Raw genomic sequence first — 18628 nt, 5'->3', positions numbered from 1 at the left:
TTGAATGTACAAGAAGTGATATGAATAACTCAATGCACTCAATAACTGCACATTAATTGCAAAAATCAGTAAATCTATTGTTTAGACCTGTGAACAGGAAATCAGACTTCTAATAAAGTTCCCTGTGAACTAGGTGACAAAGTTGCTGTGGGTTTAGCCCAGATGCATAAGTTTGTGTGTCGTAGAGGTAGAAGATTTAAAAAGGGAATCTATCTATACGCAAATCATCCTTCCACTAAAGTAGCAAAACAGTTTTACATGTGAACATGTGCTGACCACCAAAATGCAAGGAGATTGTGCCTAGAAAAATACTCTTTGATGTTAATTTATTTATTTAGCTTGGGTTGGTTTTATGTTTTTCACTCTATTACAGTATGTTTGCAAAACCAATAAGGACACCCATAGTTGACTGTTGATGTTTATTGAATCATTCATATCAAATAAACACTTTTGGGAGTCTGACCATGGAAAGTAAAAGCATTCCTTTGAGAGGAGAGAAATCAGAAATCCGTATTGGAAGAAGAGGATGTCTGCTCGTTTCATTTTTAAATATCTGAGGAGAAGTCATGATTTCAAGTGGCATGACTGAAATGTGGACACACCAGGATGGGAGTTGTAGTATGGGGTGTATGCAGTCAGGTTCACAACTTGCGGTTCAGATGCTCTGGGATGAATTAACCCTTTGCACTGTGCAGCCTCTTCGATGAAAAGGGGTTTTGTGTGCCAGTTCCAAGTCAAACTATGAAGTCAGTCATCTAATCCGTTCCAGTTGGAACAGTTCCTATCTCTGTTCAGTGCTTACTGTCTGGACAGATTGTAGTATGCAAGGGTTCAGGTCTCATTAATGTGTCATTTAGAATTGAAAACCTATTCAATTTCATTTTGAAATAATTGTCATATATGTTGTTCTTTTTTCTCTGTCTCTATTAATTTACTGATTTCACTGATGTGAGAGGAAACCATGTAATTATTCCACTTTAGTAACATCAGAACAGATATTTAAGAGCCTGGTTTAGTCATTTGGGAACAGAAAATTGGACACACACAGTGGGATTATTCTGGGGTCTGGGCCCATAAGGAAATGAGTACTTATAACTTCCTAAAGTAAGGGAGTTGAAGACCCTCAGTACTTGCCTGTCCCATTCAACTGGGTCCTTTAGTTCCTTTAAGTGTGTGACAAAGCCATTAACTTAAATGGAAACATTAATGCACTGAAAGATAGGTGCAGAGGTCAGCAGCAGGAAGCCAGAAGGGAGTGAACAGAATTTTTTAGTGATCTGGCAGTTTACTTCACTAAATGCAAATGATACACAATTATTTTCTCATTCCTCTGTTTCACTCTCCCATGCTGATCTTTTTCCTGGGTGCTGACGTTTTTCTTCTACCCTGTCTTTGCTAACATCTACTAAATCAAGCAACAAGCTGCCTTTGTTACAGGTGAAGGACTCCTGAAAGTTGCAGGGGCCTGCATCATCTGAGCTGTCAGAATCCCCATGCCTTTTTCCAGGGTGCTGGCGTTTCTCACCATATTGGTCATTTAGGTCTACCTCATCATTCCAGCCTCTTTTGCTAGGATGCTGGTGCTTGTACATCAGATACCTTCTGCCTGGATGCTGTCTTTTGGAGAACTCTTTCAAGTAGGTTAGCTGTGGACTGGGGGTGTCAGCATACTGATCCAACAGTGACCTTCTGCCAGGATGCTGTCGCTTTTTCAGCTCTAGATAGCCATCAAGGTCATCTTCTATCTCTCTTTTCCCTGGATGCTGCCTCTTCTGAATGTCTCCATAAGATGTGTCTTCCTCAACATCTCTTTTTCCAGGATGCTGTCTCTTTTCCAGGTCACTTAAGTACTTTTTCCCAGGGTGTTGTCTTTTGGAAAGCCATTCTGGCAGAGGGGCGTTTGATTCTGTCGAAGGAAAAGAATAGTATTAATGAGCCCCCATAATCCTCACTAAGGAAGTCGAAATGGGAATTTGTGGAGTTCTGTGGTGCAGGATCATAATCTGTTGCTCATTATGCCCATTTAATTGCACAGTTAACTGTATGGTCTTGAATTTGATTACTCTGGATGGCATCTGTCAAAGCAGTTCTGGCACATTTTTAGCAAGGCTGGATTGATACATTAGAAACTAGCTGGAGCCAAATGGGAAGACATGCAATGACAAAGCCTAATGTGTTGATTCAGGTAAAGGGAGGTGAGTAGAAGATGTTGAGCAGCTGGAAGAAATCAGCTGCAGAAACTGGGTATGGGGAAGAGCTGGAAATCATCATGAGACAGGGAAAGGGTACGGCTGAGACATAAGTAGAAGCAGGGATGTTGACATTTGAAAGCCAGCTCGGTATTTCCAGCTACCGATCATAATTCTATTAGTGTCTCTTACTCATTCTTAAGCTCTTTTTAATATTTCAGACATGACCAACTCTCAGCATTTTTGTGAAGAGGGAGGAAGGCTTTTTCTATGGGTACTATGAGGCCAGCTCCTCTTTCCACTCTGAAAGGGCTCTGTGCTCCTAGTTGGTGGCAGGCACCTACGTGCTGCTTCTTGCAATCCCTGAGTCTGATTTGCTTCCACTGCTGTGACTAGTGAGAGTAGAGCATCTGCAAGCTAGGAGGCAGTGAACACTAGAGCAGCCTCTGCATTCCCAGCCATGGAAAAGCCCACCTCTGTTGGGGTGTAGAAACCAGTGGGTTGAGGTAGTAGGTGACTGGCAGCACTCCCACCTCCAATTAACATTAAGTACAGGGTCCATAACTGGGGAATGTCCTCCACATTTCCTCTTAGAGCTTCCCTAGGGAAGTACTTGCCAGACAGGCAGGTTTTCTGTGACAGGCTTCTACCTTCTTATTATGCAGCAGCTGCTTAGTGATGGTACAGCATTGCCCAAGCGGGGTGATCTTAGAGAAGAAAGTGCCTTTTGAGAACTCTGTGTCAGGGTATTGCAGCAGACCTCCTATCCTTCCCCTCCTCTTAGTTACAGTAGTAAATATATACATTAGAACCTGGAACTGTACATTGGATCTAATGATCTCAGCCAAGTACTATGCCAACATCACCAGATAGATGTCCCTGGTGTTATACATACCTTTATTCATCTCTTCTTCCTTTTCAGCTTTCTTGAGGACAGACTGAAGAATGAGGCTTTCAGACCTCTGCAGGATGTCATCCAGGGGACTTCTTCCCATGTTCTCACTTCCCTCTGGAAGAGGCTGCCCCCCGTTGAGGCAAGCACCACACAAGGTCAGGCAGAGGAGTAGCAGGGGCAGCTGGATAGATGGCATTGTGGGACCGGGGTTCCTGCAGCTTCCATGGGAGAGAGAACAACAGGGGAGGAGGATGGAGCAAACAAACCTAGCAATAATAGCAGTATTTCCAGACACTGAAAAAGAAATATGACACTGCTGTAGGGATTGAAGTCTCTTATGAGGGTCCTTCCTCATTTCTGTTACTAACCTCTCAGTTTATTTTATATTCTTCAAAGAATCTGTAAATTCTTCATAATTAAAACCAGGCACTTGTTCATTTTTCTGGCAGAATAAAAATGAACATTTTAAACACCTAACTTCCTGATGCACAGATAGTTCTGAAAGCCAGTGATTTTGCTTTGCCTTCTGCCAAGAGGCAAAAAATAATTTCCCTCTTGAACTCTGTGTTAACTGTTGCCCACATATACCTGTACTAACAATCTCCACCAGGCAATTCCTGTGCTAAGGGTTCATCTTAAAATAATACTGGGATTTGCAGCACTTTCGTTCCACCTTTAGTTAAAGCCCAACTTTAATAATCCATTAATTTTTTAATATCTATTTCTATACTTTTAAAGTCGCCGTGTGTCTTTGTATTTGTCAATATAGTAGCTCCGTTGGTCAGGGAGATTTCTTGCATTGGGGAAGCACCTCATATTTTTTTCAGAGACATAATAATAATCATACCCTCTATTACCTCTTGGCCAGATAGCAAGTGTTTTTCTATTTCTTCTAGCTAGAATTCCTAATGCACTTATCATGGATTTATTTTCCAGTAAGCAGAGTTCTTTCAGTAGAATGGAATACATCTGTAATACTAGTATAGCAGTCATTCAGCTTAATTATATCTTCAGAACATAAAAGAAATGCACAATTTTACAAAGTTCTACAGATTTTTAAAATAGAGAATGCATTTATTACCTCTATTATTGACAGGTTTCTATCACTTCTGATGAAGTCCTTGGATAACAGCCCTAAGACTATCACATAGGCTATTTGACTCAGAGCAACCTTTAGCAGGAAAGTTAGAATCAGCTAAAAAGGAAATTATTTGGTAAATTACCTGGTTTGTAGTTTCAGATTTTTGCCTGATGCATCTGCCAAGAGGTTGTTTAGTCCTTTAAAGCTGTTTGCACATCTGAGCTTCAAAGTTGCCCTTTTTCTGCTACAGACACACAGTATCCAATAGAACTGTTGCTAAGTTCTCTTTGGATGGCTTGTGCCTCCGTACTTATACTGTACTGCCTCTGGACCCTTTATGCAAATAGCCGTGAGGTAATTTAGGTGATGTGTTGTTTTCTTTTTTTTTACTGATGTCAGAGATCTGCATTTTGGATGCATTTTAAAACTCTGATAGTTATTTGCTGACCTCTGTATATCCATGCTTGACTCCCAGAAATTGCTATTTTTCCATTCTCTAAAGAGATTATGTTGAATTTTATGTAACACAGCATAGAGAAAAGGAGATTTTTCTCTGCTTAACAAAAAGAAGCTTGTGTATCCTCTATTAAGCAAGCACTGTGGAGTAAATGCAGAGGGGTAGGTAATTTATTAAGCTAAGGAAGAAAAGCAATGAAAAAAATACGGTGGATTATATTTAAATAAGTTTATACCGTGGGTTCTTAGTTTGAATGACACTATACAGTTTTTGGCTCACAATTCCATATTTTCTTGGCATAGGCTTCTCTAAGCAGTACATTAGAATATGGGGTGCATAGCATTAGATGTTAAAACATAGTTACGTTGCTGCTATGTGCTTCAAAAAGCATTACGCTATTGTAACTAGGAATAGGACTCCCTCTCTTTAACCCATCTGTCTATTCAAGATATTCTTCCACACAATACTACTAAAAACAGATCATGCAGGGGGCACAGATAAAGAGCTAGTGATTCTTTGATAATCTTAGTGATCCTGATGACAATACGTAGGACTAAAACTGGAGTACAGATTGCTCACAGTATTGAAGCAGTTCAGGATTCTTTTATTGTTACTACAAGGAATGTTTCAACCAAGTGAAGTCAATGTTTTTCTGCTTTCCCATTTACTACCAGTGTCATGAACACAAAACAACCTTTCTACGTCCTTCTCATCACTGCCATCAAAATGTTTAAGTTAAAATTTGTCTTCAGCAGTAAGTAGCGACAAAAACCAGCAACCTGTCACCATGGCTTGAGAACACCTTTCTTGGTAGGACACTGGCATTTTAGCAGCTCTCTGCCACAGTCTGAGACAGAAGGCATTTTGGGGATGCTCCTAAGAACACTGCACTTAAAAGTGGATCAGTTATGCTTATAGGTAATGTGGATCCTCATGTGGCCTGTAAAATTTCCTTAAGACAAAATGCATTTTATGTCTGAACAGATGATGGAAATACCATATAAAACTAAAAAGTGGTGAAGTCAGTTGTTCTCTGTCAACATGACTTATTATGCATCAGATTTAACAAAAAATGGTCATCTTACAGACCTTTTTTCCCCACCCCATTCAACTTGATATGATGGATCAGAAAATACACAAGAAGAATCTTGCTTTCATTTCTTTGGGAAATGAAAGCTGGCTTCTTTGGGGTGACTTCAGTGGAATGCAGCCGTTACCTCAGTCTTATTCCATGAGAGTGTGGTCATCTCCTGAATTTTGTCTTAATATCTCAGGAAAAATGTATTAGTAACTGTGTATAGATGTGCTTTTTGATATTAATTACCCTGCTGTAATTTGAGAAGAGTCTTAGATGTCAGTGCACTTGTTCCAGATTTGCAGTGGGGACAGAGACTGGGGCTTACAGCATTATAGCTGCATTTGTAGCGGTTATATTTAAAATGGAATATATTTTCCTTCTTATTTGGATTTCTAAGGGAGTTTGAGACATCATGCACCTTATGTGCAGAACACATCTATGGCTTTATAAAGATGTTGTCTTTGCCAATCTAAGACCACATCAATATTGTTTTCCTGAGCAGGCATCAGAACCAAAGATCTGCAAGGCAATTAATTTCAAAGATCAACAGGCAATTTACTATAGCGGGCCAGTAAACAATGACTGGGCAACTAATAGTCCCTCATCCAAAGCAAAGATCCCTGTAAAGACAGTTCCTGTGTATTTTTAGTTTTAAGCAATGCACTAGGACTTCCCAGGAATCTAAAGAATGTTGAAAAGTGTTTTAAATGCCTTCATTAATACCAGAGTTGCTTGTTTAACAAAGCGATAGCTGTCTGTAGCTTAGCCCCAGATTTGCCCAAACAAAATGCCTAATCCAAAGTCCATGAAATCAGCCAGATTTCTCCTTTAAGTGGGGTTAGCCTTAGAACTTGTCTGTCTCTGACTTGAAATGATCCACATATTGAATTGAATTTTAAAAAATCCTCTCACACTTTGAAGCATGGCTCTTTGAAAACATAGATGGGAAAAGAGAAGGTTAAACAGCTGAAACACTTTCACATATACAAAATCATATAAGCAAATTAACTCAAGGAACAGCTAAGAATTTGATATTAAAAATAGCCTCCCATCTGAATGTATTTCATCTTAGCACTGAGTGAATGAGTCAGATTTCACTTGTGATACAGCAGTTGCCATACTGAATTTCTCAGCTACCTAGAAATGATAGGATAGACTTATGCTTGGGAACTTTGTATGACTACAATTTAATAAATCTGCATTTGCCACGTATCTCCAATGTGAAAATCCTCATAATATGTAATTATGAGCTGGAACTAATTCTTAGCAGGTAGTTCTCCCTCCAGTCTGACATTAATCTGGACTCTTACTGAGTCTTGTAATGCATGTGCAGTAATGGCCAAATGCATGAGGCTGTGCAGTCAATGCCCTGTCTGTCACCTAACCCTCGGTTATTTTCTTTTTTGAGACTCTTCAGCCATCACAAACCAAACTGTGCCCCCTGATTTCTCTAGACAAGCTAACGGGTCGTCTTCTTCATTACGCTATTTCTGGCATAGTCAAATACTAATGCCATAGATTTGGGAACTGCTATTGCATCAGTCACAATGAACCTCATAAGGAATTACATTTACTTCACACTAGCTGCTTGGCATTTCCTGGGTGTAGTAACTCTTTAAGATCTCTTATGGTACGACACCTGAGTTTAAAAAATTAATGTATTGACCTATAAATTAAAGTGGGCATTGATGGAATGGGAACTGCATTTTTAAACATGTCTTTAGGAAAGTGAAACAGAACACTAAAGTTGTCAAGTATTCTGTTGCTGGCTCCCTACAATGCTTTCTTCATAAGCTGCTGAAGCCAAGCATGCCTTCTAAATTAAAAAAAAAAAAAAAGGATGTTTTCATCATGTGGTTGAAGGCTTCAGTAATACTGAATAGCTTCTTAATCTTACTTCGTTACATTTTTTTCTTCAGTTAATCACATTTTCTCTATTCTTTTTAACATAAAATATTTGGAGCACATTAGCATTGTGACTACTATCTGTCACATAGAGTTTATCTCTTCCGCAAGGCACAAAGTGTGTGAAGTGAATTGGCTTGTTTCGGCAGGATTTTTTTTAAATTAAATTGCGTGGATAGCTAAATTGCTCTCTATGTATTGTGAAGAAGCAAGGTTAAAAATTAGTCTTGCCCTTGAAGCACAAGGTGGGGTTTGTACTGATTGTTATTTTCCAGTGGAGTTTATCCACAAATCTTGAGCCAATCCCTTAATACCAATGGGAAGTTCTCTTACCTGCAGAGACCATCAGGCAGCTGGGAGCAGTCAGGAAGTTCTGGAGTCAGCAGATTTGAGCAGTCTTCTTAATGCATATGTTTGGGACATTGGTTCCTCAACAGCCCTGCTAGGAAGCTGGTCTCAAAAATCAGTGGAATGTGGTTTTTTTTTTTTTCAGCTAAAACGTATTTACAAAGCATTTAAGTTTTGAAAAAGCATCTTCTGACAGAAACTTGTTTCTGTGGTACATCCCCAGTCAGCTCTTGTGGGTGGGACGTTCTTATTAAACCATCAGCTCCAGCCCTCTAAATCACAAATAGAGGAATAGATTTGCCAGACAGGCAATACCTTCAGTCCCAAAATCTCTGTATTTACAGTTACCAATACCCCCATCCCAGGCACAGCTAGCGTCAGACTCTGGTCAAAATGTTGTCCAGGTATCATCCTGTTCAATTTAGCATTCACATTTAATCAGAGAGGCGTGAGTTGACTTGATTACTGTGTTTATGTCCTTACACATGGAGAAGATAACAGCAGGGTGTTTTCTGTCTTTATGCTGGTAAAAGCATAAGAAGGATGTTGCTTGGAGATTTAGAAATGAAATTCATTTTCTTTTGGCGGACAAATGTTTTACTAAGACATTTGAGGAAAAACCTTCAGGGTGAGAAGAGTGTTTTCCTCTGAGAATGCAAGAATCTTGGTGGCAGTGGACAGAGATTCTGCTCTGTGGGACAGGATCATCAGGGCATCTCAGCAACAAATTCTTTGTCTTCATAGGAGTACTGAGATCAGTGTTTCCCCAGCATATAGCAGTCTGAGTTCTGGGAACAGAAATACTTTAGTCAAACAATTTTTTAAAAATCTGATTTAAAGTACCTGGGTGAAACTTGATTACATTAGATTTAGCTAAGGATCCTTTATGTTCCTCTGCCAGTAGGAACTGCCCAGCAATGAACCGCCCAGCAATGAACATCTATGTTCTAAGACTGCAATGCAGTTTTCACAATAAGTGTGCTTAGAGACAGAAATATTACAAAGAGAGTACCGGAATGAGTACAAAGAGTGTCTTAGGCCTGCATGCCTGGCTACAGCAGCAATGTCACTTCAAATTTACAAATGAGGAATAGAGCATCTCCACAGAAGTTGTGGGGGGTTTTTTTTTTTGGTTTTGGTTTTTTTTTGTCTGGGCAGACTTCTGGACCTCTGGCACCTGGTCAGAACAGGAGTAGTAGCTCCTAATTGGCTTCTAGACATTGTAGATTAATTCCTGGTTACTGGTGCAGGTGTTCTACATGGCATAAAAATGCATGTAAATCTCTCATTCCAGCAGATAGGGGCTAGGAATTCCTTTTCTCTGAGGAATACCCTCTATGCCAGGATGAATAGGAGTACAATCCAATGCTAGGTCAGAAATCCTACACTGTTTCCTACACTGTTCAGGGACTCCTTTGCCCTAGAAGACAGCTCAAAGGGAAGGCTTTCTAAGTGTTTTAGATCCAAAAGTCAGGCTCAGTAGAATTCTACAGGGTGAAATTTGGCTTGTATTCTCACTCATTTTATAATCATAATTTCGTAAAAGAAGTTCCCTTATCTGTTGACAGAAACTGAATGTCAAAAATTATTCATGGAAGCACATGAAGAGAGATCAGCCTGTTTTCATTCTCATTAAAATCTGCTTCTTGACACCTTTGAGCTGAGGACTCCCTTTAGAGAACAGGGATGAAATCCTGTGTTACTACTACATCCCCAGGCAAAGCTTCTCAGTAGGTGCAAAATTATATCCACAGTGCAATGGCCAGGACTTCCAGCTAAGCATCTGGCCCTTCACTCAGACTTTTTTTTTTGTGTCTTATTTTGGTCTGATTTAGTAGAGCTTTAATGCTTTGTTTGAAGGAAGAAAGTTAAATTTAAGCACCTCAAAGGGTCTTTTGTTTCATGAACAATGTCCTTTTCCTATTTCAGAGCTGGAAAACTGTCTCTTTTTAATATGCTATCTTTATTTTTAGAATTCTCTTTGGCTTTTTTGGGCCAATTTTTTTCTGTTTCATTTTCCCCACAGGTGATTTTTCTATTGAAAAGTTTTCTGGAGGTTTATTTTATAAGTGTAATGTCCTTTCTTCCCACTCACTGCACAGTTACTCATGACACTATGAGCTGAATTAATGGGTAGGAGGGAGAGTTTCTTTTCTCAAACTCCAGAGCCATCTTCCAAGCTGTAATTTTCTGTCTGTCACAAATCCACTGACAACCCCAAACTTGCCCAGAGCTTTTGTCAGCACAGGGTTTGGCTCCCAGTAAGCATGTATGTCTGTGGTTGGTTCTAGAATTGCACAGAGATGCCCAACTATCACATTTCACACCTAAATACACATTTACGCATTTCAGCACCACAGTGATCCTCAACCCCTTTGTCAAACTGCTGTCTTTTATCACAGGTGCTTCAAGTCCCTTGAGCTTCTGTATCAACTCTGTTGATGAAGTTCCTTATTTTTTTTTTAAACACTCTCAAGGGCACACCAGCTTCTGAAAGGGCTTCTAAATGTGGGAACTGAGAGACAGACAACTCCTTCAAACCCAGAGTCAGACCCTTATATGCGACCTGTGAGGATTGAGGTTTGTGTTCCTCTTCTCTCCAACCTGCTTGTTGCTTGGATTGCTGGCTCAGCTCACTCCCCACGTGTGTGCAGGAGCCTGGGTCCTCTACTTGTGCTGGGTACTTGCCCAGCTCAATGTCAGTGTTTGTAACAGTTGGGCCTTAGCATTAGGTCTGTCACTGGGCACACAATTATCAGTCCCTAAAAAGATCTTGAAGGTGAATAATGAGAAAATCTGCTCCTAACCTAAGTCTGATCTCTGTTTTAAAGAATATAAACACTCATGTTTTGTGCAGTCAGTCAACTATGATAGCTTGGAGGTAGGCAGAAAGTTCTCCTTGGCAGATATTTTATTTTTGCATCTTCCTTGGGACACCTTGCTCTGGTCACTGTCAGAGATGGGTAACTGAAGTACATTGGTCTTCATTAGTATAGTCATCCTTCTAAGAATCCTGAAATGTAGTAGTTGTTATGGAAACTGTTCTTCTTTTCTTCAACTATAGGATAAAAAAATATTGTTGTGTGAAATTAATGTGCTGCCTGCCATTTCATTTGTTACCAGTTTCACTGAGAGGTGCTGAATATTTAAGTGGTTTGCCTTTGGTCACAGAGCTGTAGTGGCAGAGTCAAGAAGTAAGACCAAAATCCATTCACTTCTTCCATTCACTTAGCATTCATTTATTAAAATAGCTTGGGTTTTTGATAGTACATCACAAGACACACATTTTTCTCATTTAAAAGGTTGCCTACATGACATTACTTCTTTGTGCAAGGCTGGGAGAAATATCTCCACTGGCTACTTAAAGCATCCCATTAATTCTTATTAAGTGTACACTGTCACTGGGACTGTAGTTTCTAGCTTCTTATCTCTTTAAACAATTTTATCCTCTTGGTTATTTACTGAATTGTGTTTCTTGCAATGACTGCAAACCTAAGCTGTTCTGTCTGAACCTCTTCTTGTTAACAGTATTGTAAATCAGGAGTGACTTGTTTGCTAACAGAAATGAGAGGCAAATCAGCTCTTTTGTTTTCTCTGGAAAATCTAAAAGCACAGGTTATTTAAATCACTCCCCCCAGTTTGTTCCTTGAATTGAACTAATCAGGGAGAAAATTATGGAGATGGGTATCAGTAATAGGTGGACAACTGTCTCCCTTCCTCTGTGATCTTTTCTAAAATGCAGCTTCTCATGCATCAGAATATGAAAATAGTTTGCCCTGCAGGAGGACGTACTCTATTTTTGTGAGAGGTATAATTCCTGCTTCTCTTCATCTTGATTTTAATAACATCAGAATGCCAGAGTGAGTACAGCCACAATGATATATATGGTCCCTATTATTAGACCAATAGTATAGTTTTACGAGGCAGGCAAGCTTTCAGGAATACAGACCTTTCCTATAGCTGAGGAAAGGCATTTCTGTCTGAAAGTTTGTCTTTCTTCTTAGGACTAAAAAAGGACTTATGATCCCCCAAAATTGTCAGCTTTTCCCAGTGATAGAAGCCACTATAATAAAAGGTATTATACCTAACCTACAAATCTTGTATTAAATATTAATCATTGCTGGAGGCAGGGTTCCAAACAAGTTGTATCTACCTAGTCCTCAAAAATCCTTTGCTAAGTAAACGGGCCTAGATAGTATTCAGTGGATTTAATGATATGTGGACTGAGTTTTAGAAATGCAGCCCGCTGTAGTCATAGCCAGCATTAGCATAAGTGAGCCCCTTTGTAGCAGACATACCCAATTAGAGGAGCTTCATGATAGTCAGCAGCACAGCACATCACAGGTCACAGCCCAGTTGGCTTTGTTGCGATTCATCAAAGAACAGCACCATTGAGGAATGATAACAGATTTTCCATTCATTTTCAGTAACTGGGAATATAAAATCTAGGAGGGGAAATGAAGGCAACTCCTCTACCATGTTCTCTGTTCCAGCACCAAGCCCCAGCCGTGGTGCTTCTGCTGTTGCTTAGTGCAGGCACCTGTGGTGTGAAATACTTGTTTCTGATCTGAGCTCTGAAGCCTTTTGGGGGTAGCTGCTAGTTAGAGCCAGGTGAATGAATTGGTCTAGAGAATCTGGTGAAATCACTGAAGCTCTGCTGGCTAATGCTGAATGTCACTTGAAGTGTGACCTGAAAATGGTGAGAAACAACAGTAAAGGGCCTCTTTTGAAGGCTCTGTAACTTTAAATTGACAACCCTCCTTCTCAAAAATTCCAGAAATGGCAAAACATTCTGCTCTAACTGTAAGCCCCAGAGTTTTATAGTTTTGCAAACACAGAAGTGTTGAAGCTTCATCTTCTGAATTCCTTGAAACTAATAGAAAATCCTTTGAGGAAACTTAATATAGGGAGAGATTAGGTCTTCTGTTTTAAGTAATGAATAGGATGAGTATTGAATGAGATGAGAACATTAATTTCTGTGCAGGGAAGCTCTTAATAGAATTACTGAATAAATTCCACATGGAACACATGTAGCTTCCCTCACTGATTTAAATCCATAAAGGCCATGGAAGGCTATTATATTAGAGGGAAGGGGGAGTATCCCACATAGCATTAAAACTGCTGCCAAAAGGAGTATAAATAACAAGTTGCTTATATCAGCTAAATTGTTTTATAGTTTCATGAGGAAGCAAAACCAAAGCATTATGACATTAATCCCACATACTGGTTTTCTGACAGACTTTTCAATATTAAACAGCATATTATGGAGTCAGAACTTGACAGGCTTAATTGTATACTTAAGAGTCAGTCTAACTCACAGTTTGTTCCTTCTGGGATGGTGGCAGTTTGGAATTAAAGATCTCAATGGATTCACTGTAATGTTTCTTTATTTTGTAATTATCTCTGCAATGTTTATGCAGGGTCATTTCTGTAGTTTTCTAGTCAAAAGAACCCTGTGATTTGGGAAGAAAGTGGCCATCTTCAGAAAAAGTATCACTGTGCCCTGTCTCTTTTTTCAGGCACAGTCCAGGATCTTTCAAACCAAATAATGTCACTTAATGAAACAAGCAAGACCCTATGCCTCCAGGCACCAAAAAAACCCAGCTGCCCAGCCTATTGTTTTTTCACAGCTGCTAATGACAGCACTCAAGAGATTCTTGTTCACTTCCAACAGGGAATTAGTCATTGGACAAAGCAAATTTACAGCTCGTTATACCTTGCCAAAATACTGTTTTTAAGCTGGGGTGAGTTTCATGATGTAGCAAGAAGAGATTAAGGGAAATTTGATGTGGTATGATAGAAATGGTGGACATCCAGCTTCCTGTTAAGAAGTAAGTCTGATTCACACTGTCAAGTAACTTGCGAAGTCAGTTAGATGTTTGTAAATAGGAGGTCACTACTTCCCATAGCAATTAAAAGAGTAACACGCTAATTTGTTTCCTCTATGCTGTTCCTTTACACTTGCTGCTAACATATTCTAATTATCAAAGAGAAGCCATAACTGGGTGTGAAAGGGAGCAAATTTGTGAGCCAGAGAAGAGTTGATAATAGATTTAGTGTTTGGCGCAAAGTGTTTGAAAATGCTGATTTGGATTTTAAAGTCACCAATCCTCAGCTTGCAGCTAGTTCTCCTTTCAAGTTCACTGGGAGCAATCAGCACAGAGCATATTTGAAAATCCCACCTGCCAGTCCCTGCTTGTTCAGGTGTCAAAGATACAAGGCTTAGAAGCTCCTGAAGGCTTGACATACAAATGCATGCCCAATGGTTAGAGATCAGAGATGGCAGTAGGAGCACAAATAAGAAAATGGAGTAAAAGCAGAATGAAAAGTTGCAGAACTGGCCCTTGTGTCTGACTGTAGAGCATCTTCCTCTTGAAATTCAGACATTTCTATAACAGCTTTTAAAATTAAAGAATTTTATTTCTTATTGTTGCTTTCAGTTGCTGTGAAAGACAGCTGTTCATTTGTATAAATTATTCAGTAAAGTGACCCCAAGCCTTGCTTTAAGGATGCAGTGCAAATGTGATTTGCCTTCAAGTTGTCTATGTTGGTCTGGTAAGAAAGGGAGACAGGGCCAGTCACAGGATCACATCAGCAAGGCAGCTGCATTTATGCCTACCTACACACAACACCCAAGAGCAGCTATTCTTAATGGAGGTGCAACCTGGAATCAGATGTAGAGAGGAATTTTGAACAGGGATGTGGTGTTACTAAAGTTAATTTCAGGTACCAGCCATATCAGCTGATCTGGTTGAAATAGATAACATTTAGTTCAACATTTATTGCTCCCTTCCCCTCTATTGTTTCTGTGTGCCTGTGAGTATGCATATGCATTATGTGTGTTTTTTTTACTAATGAACTGTTCCTGACTTTTTTCTAGTGGCTTTATTGTTCTTAGTAGTTACTAAGTTATTGCGTCTGCTCATTTTGTGAGGGCTTAAATTTGCTCACCATGTGTTATTCTTCCTGCAGTAAGATTAGTAATTTTATCTTTTAGGCTACTGGTTTTTAGGAGTCCTGTAGCACAGCAACAGTGAAGATCAGAATCCCGTTATGGTAAGTACTATGCAGAAGTAAAACTGAAACTGTCCATGCCAAGAGAGTTAGAATGAAGTGTAGGTGTATATACACACACCTACATGTGCACCTACATATGTGTATATACATACACCTACCATACGTATGTACATACACCTATAGGTGTATGAAGTGATTGAGCAAGTTGAGGGATGGAGTAATCATGTTGGTTATGTTGGGCGTATAAATATGATAAAGAGTTTTGGTAGCTGTAGATCATCATCAAGCTAATCAGGGCTAGGTTACAGTTCATTTGTAAGCTTTGCTGCAGTGTTTCAAATGGACTTGGAAGAAAGATGACAGTCATTTTATCCTGGCAAGGATTTCTTCCCCTTTGTAAGGACAGGCTTATAAGAAAGCTAGTCACTTGGCATTACCAGCAGGATGAAGACAACTGGAGTTTTTCCTCTCTGATTCCAGCATGGACCATTTATGGGAAGGTCTTAGCAAATAATAGTGATACAGTTTACAGTTTCTGGTACTGTACATTAGTGCCACTGTGTCTGCGAAGCATGTGGCAAAGAGAATTGTTAGGGACTTTTTATTTCTATCACTGTTGTGGTTTAACCCCAGCCAGCAACTAAGCACCACACAGCCGCTCACTCACTCCCCCCGCACCCAGTGGGATGGGGGAGAAAATCGGGAAAAAGAAGCAAAACCCACGGGTTGAGATAAGAACAGTTTAATAGAACAGAAAAGAAGAAACTAATAATGGTAATGATAACACTAATAAAATGACAACAGCAATAATGAAAGGATTGGAATGTACAAATGATGCGCAGTGCAATTGCTCACCACCTGCCGACCGACACCCAGTTAGTTCCCGAGCAGTGATCCCCCCACCCCCACTCCCCCCAATTTATATACTGCACATGACCTCACATGGTATGGAATATCCCGTTGGCCAGTTTGGGTCAGCTGCCCTGGCTGTGTCCTGTGCCAACTTCTTGTGCCCCTCCAGCTTTCTCGCTGGCTGGGGATGAGAAGCTGAAAAGTCCTTGACTTTAGTCTACACACTACTTAGCAACAGCTGAAAACATCAGTGTTATCAACATTCTTCACATACTGAACTCAAAACATAGCACCGTACCAGCTACTAGGAAGACAGTTAACTCTATCCCAGCTGAAACTAGGACAATCACTTGCACCCATCACTGATGGCACCAGTGAAACTGGAAGCTGTTACTTAAAATCCAAGCTTTCAGTGCATCAAAGGTATGGATTAGTGGCTAGAAATCAACTGGGAAATGCTACAGCTTGTACTTGGCTAACCACAGAAGCCACCAGAGGTATAATACAGTGCCGAGATGTGCACATTGTGTAGAGCACAATAGGTCAGCAAGTCCCTTCTTTGGAGGACTGAGTGAATTGCCTGGTTAATATGAGGGAAGTTTACAGAGTACTCAGTTTAGAACTGTTCCCCTGCCCATCATTCATAGTCATTTACATGAAGCTTGATGCACAACAGAGAGACTTGGGGTGAGAGGAAGAAGATCCCCACAACCACTTGTTCAAGTAAGATGATTTTCATATTGTACTACTAGCTACATAATGACAAAGACCTTTATGTAATTTGCATCTTTATAACTTTCATAGTCATTGTAATAACAATAGACTTTTCCACTGGTGCTTAATGGGTTTGTTTACAAGCAAATAACATGAAGTGAGAATCAGTGGGTATTCAGCTGCCATTATAACTAAAGCTGTTCTATAGGCCAAATATTGGACGTCATTCTTTATGGGACAATAAAGGCATGTACGTGACTGGTGAGGTATATGCTGAGACCAGGACTAATATTGGCTTTTAGAAATGGCTTCTGTGATCTTCTTGTGGCTTCCTCTTCACATCTGCCCAGCTGGCACACTCTCTGCATCCCAAGGGAAGGTGAGTGAATGAACATGTAGCACTGGAGTAAAAGTTCCTTGAGTCATTTGATACCTGCTTCTGCTGAGAATACTGTGAGGCACAAAGTCTATATGCTTCTCAAGTCTTCTGTCACTGCCTTCCCCCCAGGCCTTTTCAGCTGAGCCTGAATATGAACGAAGATACATTTAAAAGCAGTTAAAAGCAGTTAGAGAATGGTTTGCAGATGCAACCTTCAGCAGCTGGTGTATTTTTATAAGCATCAAGCTGGGAGCCCACATGGTCATTTGGTTAGAATGGAGTCTGAGAATTGGGACAGCTGTATTCTATTTCTGTCTCTCCCATTGAATTGCTCTGTGACTCTTAGTGGTGCATTAAGGCAGAAATCCAGCTGTAGTTAAAATCAGAGTCAGACTTTTCATAGATGGTAACTGAAATTAGGTAGACCCTTAAATACCTGAGTTTTGTGTTCCCTGTCCACAAATAAGTGATAGTGATACAATACAGTGACTTTTGATGCTTGTGACATGCTTTGAAGGTCTCGGATCGTGACAAGAGAAGTCAAAAGTGTTGTTAATAGTTGGGGTTTTTTTTAGGAAGCAAGTAGAATTCACCAAGCCCGGTGGGCCTGGTACGCAAATTTAAGTCAAGAAAATGGTAAATAGAAAAGTTGTGTTTGATTGGACGCCAGTGAAGCTTTGGTGTGACTGTGATACCAACGCTTTTCTTGGCCCATAAACAACAATGTAACATCCTGTTAAATGAGCAATTTCACAGGATTCTTTCTACAAACCACTGATGACTTTAATAAACAGTTTTCTCCTCCAGATGTCTTTCTTTCCTTGTCTATAGCTGCTGTCAGATTTGAAATGTTCTACATTGGCACCTAAATGGTATTATGGAATTCTAGAATGCACTCCTGGAATGGCTGGTGATTGTCTTCATATTCGTGAATGTAGAGATAGCTGTAATGCATCAGTGATTTTCAACTTGTGGTATGAGACAATGCAGGGTTTAGAATGAATTCAAAGGGATGAGTAAAAAGTCATTAATAAAAGCAATCCTTTTGTTAAATTTGCTCTGTGATGATCTATAGGTCAGCTAGAAAATGCTTATAGATCTAGAAACTACAAAAAAAGTAAAGCAACTAGAAAAAGTAAAAAAATATTCTTAGAAGTCCTTTTTCGACCTGCATTTCCATTACTCTGATTCAGAGGCCATCATGGAAGATGCGGAGTTAAAACTTTCATAACATTACATTTTTGTAGCTATTATTCAAAAATGTAACCCAACATTTGACATTTGAAATGGCTCATCAAGAACAAGAAACTGACAGAGTGTTTTTAAAATACTTTCTGGAAGATCTCAGCAATAATCTGTGATTATTGCTGAGCCTCTGCTGTTTGGGTTGAGTAAGCGAAGCTCAAGTCTTATTGCATGGAGAAATTATGGAAATGCCAAGGATTGCCTGATAAACAGGTAGTACCATTGATCACTAAGTGTACTTCGTAAACATAGTACCTTTGTCATTTGAATAACAAATGATCTCTAAGCCAACACCAGAGTAAATCTTATTGACCTTTTACAACTACTTGTGCTTTTATTGAAAAACAGTAACTCCATCTTCATTAGAATCACTTTCAGTTCTGTATGGGGCCAGGTACTGAGCAAAGTAGTCGTGTAAACACATATTTGCATGAGAAGGAAGAAAGCATGTAGCAGTTTTCTTTACTT

The 18628-nt window shown here is 39.7% G+C and overlaps 2 protein-coding genes across 5 annotated transcripts in view; one reads left to right on the top strand and one right to left on the bottom strand.

The window, feature by feature from the left end:
- Positions 1–412: 412 nt before the first annotated feature.
- TRH (thyrotropin releasing hormone) lies at positions 413–6998 on the bottom strand. 3 transcript variants are annotated; one of them, XM_030043786.2, is made up of 3 exons: positions 4308–6998; positions 3085–3302; positions 413–1906 (listed from the first exon to the last, which is right to left on the bottom strand). In XM_030043786.2, exons 2-3 carry the CDS (start codon positions 3278–3280, stop codon positions 1323–1325), a joined length of 780 nt encoding a protein of 259 aa, XP_029899646.1. In that variant the 5' UTR covers positions 3281–3302; positions 4308–6998; the 3' UTR covers positions 413–1322. The 3 variants fall into 3 exon arrangements, with proteins under 3 accessions (XP_029899646.1, XP_029899647.1, XP_029899645.1); XM_030043787.2 differs by having other exon boundaries at positions 3085–3296; XM_030043785.2 differs by lacking the exon at positions 4308–6998 and having other exon boundaries at positions 3085–4291.
- Positions 3129–18628, top strand: part of TMCC1 (transmembrane and coiled-coil domain family 1) — a 188384-nt gene continuing 172884 nt past the window's right edge. For both annotated transcript variants that reach the window (XM_041118724.1, XM_041118723.1), the window contains exons 1-2: positions 3129–3239; positions 14951–15009. The gene's annotated coding sequence lies outside the window, so the exon portion shown is untranslated. The remainder of the gene's footprint in view (positions 3240–14950; positions 15010–18628) is intronic.

Source organism: Aquila chrysaetos, chromosome 20 (genome assembly GCF_900496995.4).
Source record: "Aquila chrysaetos chrysaetos chromosome 20, bAquChr1.4, whole genome shotgun sequence".
NCBI lineage: Eukaryota > Metazoa > Chordata > Aves > Accipitriformes > Accipitridae > Aquila > Aquila chrysaetos.
This window is presented reverse-complemented; position numbering and strand designations above follow the sequence as displayed.